Source organism: Pteronotus mesoamericanus, unplaced genomic scaffold, assembly GCF_021234165.1.
Source record: "Pteronotus mesoamericanus isolate MK-2021 breed Mesoamerican mustached bat unplaced genomic scaffold, CSHL_Meso_final scaffold_476, whole genome shotgun sequence".
In the NCBI taxonomy this organism is placed as follows: domain Eukaryota; kingdom Metazoa; phylum Chordata; class Mammalia; order Chiroptera; family Mormoopidae; genus Pteronotus; species Pteronotus mesoamericanus.
Window position 1 is genome coordinate 409,573 of NW_026555318.1, and position 11,820 is coordinate 421,392.

The window sequence follows — 11,820 nt, forward strand, 5'->3', positions numbered from 1 at the left end:
AAGGACAGGCTGGTTGTTGGAGCTTCCTAGCTCACTTTCAGGGGTTCCCCTTTGCTTAGAGAATGAAGTCCAAACTCTGCATGGCATAAAGGCCCTGCATGACCTGTCTAGTCTTGGAATATCTCCCTGACCTTGCTTCCTGTTGCTCCCCCAGATGCATCTTCTGAGCCTTTGCAGATTCCAGAACCCATGGTCCTGTTTTTAGGCCTCCCTCCTCACTTACCTGCTTCCCTTAACCTGCCATGCTTTTCCCTGTGAATGTCAGTGAATGAACTGCTCCCCTGTCTACAAGGCCCTTCCGGCTGGCTTTTCTCTGGGAAACTGTCATACCTGGGTTGAGCCAAAACCCCCTTTCTCTGCCATGGCCTTCCCTCTGCCCCAGGTAGCCTCTGGTGGCCCCATTTGTCCAAAATGAGCTTCCCCTTCCCAGCTGATGGGAAGTGGGTGGTTGAGCTGTGGAAGGGAAGTGAACTCCACTGCCTAGTCCCCTGCTCAGCCCGGGCCTTTGCACATGCAAGTCCCTCCACCTTTTCTTACATCTGCACTTGGGAAGCTCTCCTTCAGAATTCAAGGCCTTGCTGAACAATCATTTCTCTGTGTGACTTCCACACTGGTCTCCCACAGCCTTTTGTTCTTGCAAACACTCAACAAATTACTTATTTATTTACTATTTATTTATTTATTTATTTATTTAGAGAGTATGTTTATTAACAGCTGGAGGCAGTGAAACAAAGGAAGGGCTTAGGATACAAGAAGAAACAGGAGGGAGGTCAGCCAGCTCCCTGCTTTGGCCCTCTAGAAATGTTAAAGGAAAGAAGTGAGCCACACAGGGTAGTGGGAAGCAAAAGACACCGACAGAAGTGAGCCACAGCAAAGCTGCTGTTGGCTCACTGAGAAGTCAGAGAAAAGGGGGCCTTGGAGACAGGCTCAGGGGGTCAGTGTGGGACTGGCCCCCACTGCCTGCTGTTCCCCTGGTTGCAAGTCTTGTTGGGACCCGTAGAGCTTAGGAGGAAGACAGGGAGAGGGAAAAGAAACAACAGGGAAAGGGGAAAGAAAGGCATGGGCATGCTCCAGAGGGAGCCGGCCTCAACAAGTATTTATTGAGAACACACTGTTGTGACCCCACTGAGGCATGCGTACCCCTCTTCTGGGCAGATGCCTTTGGCTGTGAATCAGGACCTTATCTTACTAATCTAGGTATTGCCAGTTCATGGAAAGGATTCTGGCACATAGTCGGCCCTTAATGTATTTGTTTTAAAATAAATAAGCTTTATTATAGAGGAAATGGGTTTCCAAGAAATTCCTAAATCCTAAAGGCTGGAAGGCACGTTAAAGGTCACCTCATCTGCCTCTTAGGAACTGTCCATTCCAGGCAAGTGTTCAAGCAGAATTTACTTGACTGAGTTCAGTGGAGGGGGGGCTCCTGGTCCATGTGGTCACTCATTCCCCCCGAGGACAGCACTGATCACGTGGGAGTTTTCTGCTGGAGATCATGTCACAGACTGGGTCGCTTCGCCCTTGCAGTGGCCAACCCATTATACACGTGGCAGTTATTGCGACTCCCTCCTGATTGCCCCCTTTCCAGGTGGGGAACACCACTTACTAGCATCGTAATTCTGAGCTTCACTTTCCTCTGAGCTTCAGTTCTCTCATTTGTAAAAGCTGAGATAAAACAGTATCTATACAGTTGTCGAAATTAAATGAACTCATATATAGGCAGTGCTTCAAACAGTGCTTGGTGCAATAATAATTTCAGTATTATTTTGTATTAGGTTTTACAGAGAACACTCAAAATTGGACAACTTCTATTTTGAGACACTTTCTTTAATTTTAAAAATGCAGAGAAACAAAATGTATGATTACATGCAGAAATTATTTGTGTTCAGCAGTCCATCCCTAGCTTTCTGAGTATTTAACTCTCCATCCCTTTAAGAGTTTTGTTAAAAAAACTTCATATCCATTTATATTGTATGTTAATAGGTACACATTGTATATTAATTTTAAACATTGTAAACATTGTAAATATGTTGTATACTAACAATTAATATATTATAGAGAGTAAATTTAGAATAACTTTTTGTTATTCATGACCTGAAAAATTAGTGAGGTTTTTCCCTGCTGGCTGCTCTTATGTAGTTCTAGATTTGAATCAAATACAGTATATCTACTTGTTTTTGAGATAACCCTAAACTCTCATGTTCTCCATAGTTTTCAGGTAGAAAGTAAAAAATTTATGAGAAATAAGAATGTATTGGACTTTGCCTCCAAGAAATAAAGTGTATTTCTCTGTTCTGTTACTTGCATCTCTCTTTTTCATACCCTATATTGTCATTATCAACCTGCGGACCCTTTACTTCTGATTTCTCTCCCTGTTTACTCTTCTACTCATTTACTCTTTTTTTTTAATAAAGATTTTATTTACTTATTTTCAGAGAGAGGAGAAGGAAAGGAGAAAGAGAGGGAGAGAAACATTGACATGCAAGAGAGACATCGATCAGTTACCTCTTGCACACACCCAGCTGGAGACCTGGCTCGCAACCCAGGTAGGTGCCCTGACTGGGAACCGAACCGGTGACTTTTCAGTTCCCAGGCTGGCGCTCAATCCACTGAGCCATACCAGCTAAGGCTCATTTACTCTTAAGTGTAATTTCTTACATTTCAAATGTAAAATTTATTTTTTTTCCCATAAATAATACATATTCATTGTAGAACATTTAGAAATTATAGAAATGAAGAAAAACATACCTATAATACCACTACCTGGATAGAACTCCTATTAAGATTTTATCATACTTGTTTTCTGTCATCTTTCTATCTCCATCTCTATATAGCTATATTTAAAAAAAAAAATTAAATACCACTGAATGCTTTTTTCCACTTAACAGTAAATGGCACCAGTTTACTTTTCAAGCCAGTTCCAGCCTAACCATCCTCAAGCAAGATTTCATCACGTCCCTTCCCCGTTCAAAAACCCACAACTGCAATTCAGGCAGCGGTATACCCCTGAGTGTCTCTTCAGAGAACCTGAGGTTGCATATGTCCTCCACTTACCAAACGTGCGATTTTGGACAAGTTACTTAACCTCTCAGCCATTTCCCTACGATGATGAATGACAAACATCTCACCTCAAAGCATTCAGGTAATTATTGCTGATGAAAGTGTGTCACAAAGGGAAGCATGCTGTGCAGATGGTAATGACGCCACATTCTCCACCCCCAGCAAAACTGGGAACTCTCTGAAGGAGGGTCCACTGTGAAGCTTAACTTTCGGCACTCGGGTCTCTGTTTTTAATACTGTTTGCTTAATTCGCAGACAAATGTCTACGGGGCCTCCTTCAGCCCTGATCATTTGTATGTACTATTTCAAGATTTTTCTGATCATTCTCTGTGGAGTTAATTTAGGACGACCAAATTTTCCTCGTTTTCCCGGGACTGAGGGAATGTGGAAATATGAATTTTAAAACTGAATCCGGGGGGGTTCGTGGGGCTCAGAACTTTTAGTGTTAAAACCAGGATGAGTGGGTCTCTCTATTAATAATTCAGGGATGGTTCCAGCTGGGCACCTTTGTTGGTTAGAGCATTGGACGGACACGCCATGGTTGTGGGTTTGATCCCCCATCAGGGTCCAAACGAGATTGAACCAATGAATGCATAAATAAGTGGAACAACAAATCGATGTCTCTCCCTCTCTCTCTCTCTCTCTCTCTCTCTTTCTCCCTCTTCCCTCCCTTCCTCTAAAATCAATCAATAACTAAAAATTTTAAAAAATTCAGTGATGAGTTTGAGGATTGGAGGGGAAAATGGCCCACTCTGGGCGCCACAGCCGGGTCACCAGCGTAGCGCTGCCGCCGTCGTGAGGCGGGCATTTCTGCCTGGCTTGCATGGGGCGTCGGACCCTGACTGCCAGGGCCTCCTGCTTTGCAAGAAACTTGATTTTACCAATTCATGCTGCAGTGACCTGGCCCTCGGGAATTTAATTAAAAGTTATAAATGATGGATTAATAAATCAGAATGTTAATTTAAACCGTTCCTGTTAGTTTTCTCGGATGGCCCCTTCCGTGCTTAAGACACCCAAGAGGGAGTGAAAAGTGAGCCAGTGGCAGCGGGCACTACTGGAGAGGGGCATCGAATCCTGGATCTTAACTGACTCCCCGCTGCGGAGGGCCTGCTCATGTCTAGGGAGATCTAGAGCGCTTGTGGCTGGTGGAGACCGCGGGTAAGGCTCCCCGCAATGATCACCAACCCTGTCCAGCACCTGCGCTTATCCTCACCCGCTCCTCGCCTCATCCCAGCCCACTTTCCAAAGTCACGACCCCTAAGTTTCAGATTCGTTCACACCGCTGTTTTCAGTTATGCGCTTCCTGCTGCTAGGTCTGCCTCAGGCATGTTCCAGAGTCCCTAGAGTCCCATCATATGGAGTGTTCTGGGAACGTTACCTCTCATGGACTCATTTTCTCTTCTTTGTTTAGTCAAAAAGAGGCCCCTGTTCCAGACCGGAGCGCTCTGCTTTCTCTCCAGGTTTTCCGTAGCAGCCTGTCTCTCCCGGAGACTTGCTGCTGCGACCGGCAGCCTCTCTGACCGCAGGGAGTTTTCACCACCAGCACCACCTGCCGCCCCGATTCCCGGAGGCCCCCTCCCTTCCCACCTGGCCTCCCCACTGCCCTCTAGTTGACACACAGTACGGTTTGCTGCCGGCCAAGAGCAGGGACGAGCTGTGATGGTGTGGGGTGATGAGAGATCTGGAAATAGCCCTGGGGGAGGGGCTTGGCTCTGAAGCTGACGCTGAGGTGCTTGTTTGCACTTAGAATGCCTGGCACTCAGCAGTCAGAAAACGGAGGCATCTTTGCAGATCCAATTAGGTCTCCCTCCTGGGGAGGCCTACTTGTCCAGGGTGTTCACTCCTCTGGGTTGGAGGCCGTGGTACTATCCAGACAAAACTTTTATTCCGGACTCGTCTGGGGCCCCACGCTCTCACTGGATCCGGCAAAGGAGGGTCCTGGGATCATTCGTGGTGTGGAGGCGGGGCAGCGAGCCACTCACATACAACACAGCCTGGCCACATCCGCCAGCTCATGGCCCCCACTTGTGCAGATGCCGCACGTGATGAAACGCTGGTCGGCTGGTCACGGGGGCAGGAGCAGCAACGGGGGAGGAGCAAGGCAAGGTACCCAGTGGTGCAGGGGTCAGGGGTGGAGCCAAGAAGGGACCAGGTGCAGGCTGGCTTTCCCTGAAGTCATCTTCCTCCCTGCTGAGAGGACAGGCACTTAGTTGGTTGACACCAACCAGGATGCATCTCCCTGAGTCAGCTTGGCAACCAATAGTGACAGGCTCAGTGACAGGCGTGTGGCCTCCCTGCCACCCCGCAAGCAGCCCCAGGGCCTGGCCTCTCACTGCCTGTTCTCTGCTCAGCAATCTTGCAAGGGTCCCTTTTGTCCATAAGGGTATGGCCTATATGCTCTTCACTGTGTTTATAGAGGTTTATTAAAGATAAATAGTTTCATGAAAGGAAAAATATGTCTCAGGCCAATAGTGAGCAAGAGGGAAAAAAGTATTCATTTCCCCGTCTTTATTTGGGAACATTATTCAAGTTCCTGGGTGCTCTTCAGCCTCCGTAAGGTGCTGCAGACACGTTTTGGGCTGGTGCTTCCCCTGTGCGCTGAGTTCCGCCAGCCCTAGTCCCTCACCCTCCGGGCCTGACCCCTTGGCTTTGGCTCCAGACAGGCTGGGGTGACGACGGTAAGGCAGGCACAGCTCCCCAGCTCCTCTGGCCTGGGTGATGGGGACACTTTGTAGGTGTACCTGTAGCCAGCTGAGGCTGACACCCCCTCCCTGGTGTCCTATCTACACGGGTGTTCAAGGTCCTCACACCGTCTGATAACCAGTGGCTCTGAAAGACCCCACATGGGATGGTCCTCCACCAGCCCTGCTAGAGATCACAGAAGGCAGGGCGATGGACGATATTCAGGAACATGGGTGCCAGTCAGGCCAGCCAGGGTTTGACTCCGACTCTGCCATTTACAAGGTGGGTGACTGGGGAAGTTAAACTCCTGGCCTCAGTTTCCTCATTTATATAATGGGATTAATAATAATATCTACTACTTCACAGGGTTGTCATGAGGATTAAACAAAATGTCTACTACTCAGCACAGTGGCCGCCTGTTACTGCTACTATAGTCCTTACCTTTGGGGTGTCTAAGGGCCTAAGGGGGGCCCTGACCATGTACCAGTCTAGGGACAACCTGCTTTGCCCTTTTGATCCTGAAGATTGAGATCACCATGTATTTACAATTTCCCTGCAATCTTCCACCCGAAGTGGAAGGCTCCAGCCCTTTTAGTAGCCAGACCACCCAAGAACAGAATCGCCATGGGCCATGGGCCCATTTTTGGCTCTGCCTACAGTCTAGGCTTCAGGTTTGGTCTCCTGAGCTAACTGTCCTAGGCTCCAGCTGCCTGACCAGTGGCTCTCCGTGTCTGGCTCCCAGGCGTTGCCCCCCTTGTCAGATTAAAGGCAGGGGGGCAGACCGCATTGCTTACCCAGGGCCCGGCGGTGGGGGTGGCAGCTGCAGGTCTGCTGCCGTGATGAGTGACAGGACATCTGATGTGGGAATGTAAAACTGGTCATCCGTTGCAGGGAGGGGCGGGAAGGACCTTGCAGAGTGACAGCAAAGCAGTATCCGTGGGCCTTTTAACCCTGGACACAACTTCCTCAGGTAGGTCCTCAGGTAGGTCCACCCCACCCACATTCTCTAAAACCAGGCAGGGGAAGGAACAGCTCGGCGAGGCTGTTCGCTCAGGCCGAAGATGCTGGAAGTGGGGAGAAGACACTGTCAGTGATGGAGAGAGAACAGGCATTTCCCTTCTCCAGCTCTCCAAGCCTTCAGAGAGACCAGTGGCTTGATTTATATCCAGCGCTTTATTAAACATAAATAGTCTCATAAAAGGAGAAATAAAGGTGTCCCCAGGCCAACAGAGAGTGTGTGTGTTTATGAAAGAAACGTGCGAGGTCCCTGATCTGTGCTCTGAGGGGCGGTCAGTCAGGCGGGGCCTGGGCCAACCAGTAAGGCAGATGAGGGTCTCTGTCCTGGGGGGCTCACTGCTCCTGGGTGCCCCAGGAGATGTAGTCTGGCCGCGTGGCAGCATGGTACTCGTCGATGAGCTGCTGCACAATCTCCCTGGACGTGTCCAGCTCGTCAAAGTTCTCCTTGAAGATGTCCTCCTTGCGGAATTGCTCCAGGAAGGCCTCGCGCTTCCGCAGCTTGTCGTACTGGCGACAGGTCCGCTCAAAGAGCTTGAGGTGTGCAGAAAGCAGGTGTCACAAAGAACTTTGAGGAAAACTACGGCCCAGAGAGCCAGGACACCAAGGTGGGGCTATCTTCACAGTAAAAAAAAGCCAGAAGCAGAGCATCGGGGATGCAGAGAGGTGAGGCACAAGCAGGAAAATTATTATGGGATAATAGGTGCACACCATGAAACTCACCGAGGAGATGCTGGTGTGGTTGGCCATCATGAGCCCGCTGACCCGGTGGGCAGAGGGCAGGTAGGGAGACTTCCTCGACAGCGCCACCTGGATGCTGGCCGGGCCCCAGGGGATGAAGTTGGCCAACTTCCGTTCCCGGATCCTCTGCAGGCTCTTGTGGACCTGCGGTGGGCACAGGGGTGGTGGTGGTCGCCTCTCCTCTACCCCTGCGGGTTCCAGGGGTGGAACGAAGGGGCCTCACCTACCTGAGTGGGGTCCACCTCCCCCTGGATGATGTTGAGGATGGCGATGTAGCAGTGGTTGGTCTGGCGGTCCCGGCCGGTGGACACCATCACGTTCTTGGGCTGCAGCAGCCGCCTCATGACATCCAGGACCGTGGTCTTCCTCACGCTGGCCACCTGAGGGGGGAGAGGGCCACAGGGGCCAGGCAGGACTCAGGGCGCGGTCCACGGAGGCATGGACAGAGAAGAGCCGGCAACACACGCCCCCCACCAGTTTGGGGCAGTCTGGTCTCTCTGGGCGGCAGTGTCTTTAGATTGATGTCTGGCCTGAGCCTCTGCTGTGGGGTCGGCAGCCTTAGCCATCCTCAGCTCGGCGAACTCGTGCCCCTGTGCGGGAGCCTAAGAGGGTCCTGTGCAGCCCAGGCCCGGCAGGGAGCCACAGGCAGCAAGGAAGTCGTCCGGTCTGCGCCAGCCCCTGAGCACAGAGCCTCCTGGGCCAGCAGGGAGAAGGGAAAGGCTAGGTCGGGCCTCCCGGCCCAGGGGCAGGCGGGCCCGGGACACCGAGGGCTCTTCTTACCGACTGGTCCGTGGTGAGGGGGGGTGTAGCCAGTCATGAGGAAGTGGAGCCGTGGTGTGGGGATGAGCGAGGCGATGAGGCCGATGAGGTCGTTGTTCATGTAGCCAGGGTAGCGCAGGGTGGTGGTGCTGGCTGACATGATGGTGGACACCTGAGCACAGGGATGCCATGTCATGCTTTTTGCCTCGGGGGGACCTCCCTTCCCCAGGTGGCACTGCAGCAAGAATGGGCTCCAGTCCAAAGGAGCCCAGGCGTGATGGCTCACCAGCTGGTTGATCTGGGAGAAGGACGGGTTCTGGATGTGCAGGCGGTCTGTGGCGATCCGGTTCAGGGCTGTGTTGTCCAGCACCACCTGGGGGGGACAGAAGAGGACAGCAGATTTTGGGGACTTGAAAGAACAGGAGCTCTGCCTGCGCCTGGGCTCCGAAGTTTAATTTCCCTTGAGCCTCATTGCCAGAAAGACCCATCCAAAGGGGACTTGCACAGTAGTGGGGCACAGGAGGAAGCGTCAAAATGGAATTTTTAAATGCATAAAAATGATGAAACAGAAAGCGGGGTTGAGAGTCGGGAAGCATAGAATCCAGGACTCACCACACAGTCTGCGTTCTGGGTCAGCCTCTTGAGCGTGAGCAGTGAGTTGTAGGGCTGGACCACCACGTCACTCATCTCGTCCTGGTTGGGAAACACTGAGTATGTCTGCACCAGCTTCTTGGGGTATCTGGTGGGGTTTGGGAGAAGAGGGTCAGTACATGGGGCTCCCAACAACTTTCTGCAAGCAGCTAAATCTGGATGAGGAAAACAGTCTGGGGCCGTGGGATCAGTAGAGAAGAGCGACTTGACTTTTGGAAGTCTATAACTTTCTCAAGGGGTGAAAAGACATCTTAGGATCTAAGATTCCAACTCCAAGCCGTCCAAACTCCCTGAACCTCCATCTCTTCATCTAGACCCGGATTCTAGGCCTCGGTTCCAAGCCCCAGGAGTGAATCGGGTTCTCAGTCATCGTATCGTGACTCTCCTCCCTCCAGGAGGAGCTAGAAGGTCCCTTTCCTGCTCCAGTGAATAGGAAGGTGTATCTGGTGGGACTCCCAGTTACTTGGGAAACCAAGTCCTCCCAGCCCCTGAAAACACAGACATACCTGTCGTTCAGTCGTTCTAAGAGATAGGAGCCCAGGCCGGAGCCAGTCCCCCCAGCGATGGAGTGACACAGCACGAAGCCCTGCATGGGAAAGAGGCAGTCAGTGTCTAGGTATCTTGTGGCAGGATCTCAAACTGGGCCCATGCCACAATTTCTCCGAGCCCTATCTTCCCGAGCCCTCTCCTCCCCTTCCCGCACCCCACACATATTGCTTCAGAGACTTTACCTTATTTCCTGGAAGGTCTGGTAACTTCAGTCCAGTGGAAAGTGTACATGTGTGTGTCTTGTACCTAACAGATGGCTTCTAAAGGGTGTTACTGAGCCTTCCCTGTGTTGGTTCCCACCAGCATTCCTGAGACACTTACCTCTAGGCTGTCGCTGCCATCTGCCTCCCGGTCTATGATGTCAAAAATGTCTTCATGGATTTTCTCTCCCTGTACAGACATGGGGAGGGTCAGAGAGGCAGGACCATGAGGAGGACTCTGACATCAGAATACCCACCATTGCCCTGGCTGTGTAGCTCAGGTGATAAGAGCGTTGGCCAATACGCCAAGGTTGTGGGTTTGATCCCCGGTCAGGGCACATCCAAGACTCAACCAATGAATGCATAAATAAGCGGAACAACAAACCGATGTCTCTCTCTCTAAAAATCAATCAATTAAAAAAAAAGACTAGCCACCCCTAATTCTCCATATAGCACCTAAAAGTCCTCTTTTGGAGCACAGTGGCCCTGCTTTTTACTTGCACTGAGAGGCAGTAGAACAGTGGTTAGGAGCGGGCACTCTATATCGAGACTGCCTAGGTCCGTGCATTAGCTCTTGCCGAGTGACTCTGGGCAAGTTACCTGATCTTTCTACAGCTCAGTTTCCTCATATGTATAATGAGCATAATAATACAGGTTCATATACCCTCATCTAAAATCTTTCAGGCTTGGGGTTTGCGATTCAAATATTTCAGATTCTAGAAAGGTAGTACGGTACATATAATGTATGTGCATTAAAATGCCAGTGGGGGTCTGAGGTGCTAATCAAATACATTAATATCTCTGCAAGGAAAGGCATGAGTAATGACAATAAGTTGGATAGAAACTATAAAATAGCCTGTCTTCATTGAGAGTTGGTTTGCTGCTAAATGAGTTGTAGTCTTTTGCTTTCAGAGGATTTTTTTTTTTTTTTAATTCTGGAAAGGCAGATAAGTGTCTATGGGTTGTTTGGGGGGGTTAAATAAGTTAAAATATGTAAATCAGTTAATATGGCCTGGTACACAGCACTAGCTGGTGTAGTCTCTTAATAATATTCCATAGTTGACTTAGAGAAAAGCACTCCCCTTGGAGTCTCTCTCTGCCACTCATTCGTCCGCTGTCTGATTTCGTCTCTCGGGGGCAGTCACAGGGCCTGCCTCGACCCAGGAAGGCAGATGCGGGTCCTGCCAGGGAATAAACAGCAAATGACCTGGGAGAATCCGCTGGCCCAGTTGTTGCCAGCGCCTCCTCCGTGCTCGGACAGGTAGATGTTCTCCGGGTTGTAGAGCTTGGCGTAGGGGGAGTTGAGGATGGAGTGGATCACCCGGGGCTCCAGGTCCAACAGCACAGCCCTGGGGATGTAGTGCTCGTCGTCTGCCTGTCAACGGGGACGGGGAAGAAACCCAGTCAGCGAAGGCTGCCGGTCCTCGTGCGTCCCCCCTCCTCCAGCCCAGAGGGTTTCCCAGCACCAGGCCGTTGCCCTTCCCTTCGAGCCCCCTGGCCGAGTCGCTGGGAGCACCTGGTAGAAAAAGACGTCCTTCCGGTCGGTGCCCTCAGTGGCGAATTCCTCCACGATGCCCTCGGGGCTGATACCATGCTCGGCGCACAGCTGTTTCCAGAACTCGAACCCAACTGGGGGGAGGAGAAAGAGGATATCTGGGTCTGGGCAGGTTCCAACTAAGAGCTGGGGAACTGAGCGCCTGGGTCCAGCGATAGGCAGTAAAGCTCCAGGCGCCTCCCCTGGCCGAGGAAAGGGCTGTACGCCAGCGATGGGGCAGGGAAAGGCCCCTCGTGGTTGGGCAACTGGACACTGGGTCAGGCGTGTCCCGCCTTTACGGTCCTGGGAAGGGCAGATGGGAGTCTAGGATCCCATAGAGAGAGCCCATTGAATCAAAGGAGCCTGGCTAGTGGAGGGGCCGGAGGTTCGCTCACTCTGATTGCCGCACTGGCCCAACTGAAGGGTGATGATTTCCCTCGGCATCGCTCCTCAGGAACCTGCGTTGCGGCCGCTCCCGCTAGCCAAGCCGCAGCTCGCCAGCCCGCTCACCGCACGACGCAGGCGCCAAACAACCCGCTCCGCCCCCAAACTTTCTCCGCTCCAATGACAAGTGAGTTCTGGCGATGGCACTTCCTTATTCATTTGGCTTCAGTCATGCATACTGCGCGTGCG

At 51.3% G+C, this 11,820-nt stretch overlaps 1 protein-coding gene across 1 annotated transcript; it reads right to left on the minus strand.

Moving 5' to 3' along the window:
- Nucleotides 1-6,899: 6,899 nt before the first annotated feature.
- LOC129087002 (tubulin gamma-1 chain-like) lies at nt 6,900-11,717 on the minus strand. The gene is given in 12 exon segments (XM_054593771.1): nt 6,900-7,287; nt 7,477-7,638; nt 7,722-7,874; nt 8,275-8,295; nt 8,297-8,425; nt 8,540-8,626; nt 8,866-8,992; nt 9,411-9,490; nt 9,775-9,843; nt 10,861-11,028; nt 11,170-11,282; nt 11,583-11,717. Coding segments are annotated over 12 exon segments (1,356 nt in total). The 5' UTR covers nt 11,632-11,717; the 3' UTR covers nt 6,900-7,089.
- Nucleotides 11,718-11,820: the final 103 nt, after the last annotated feature.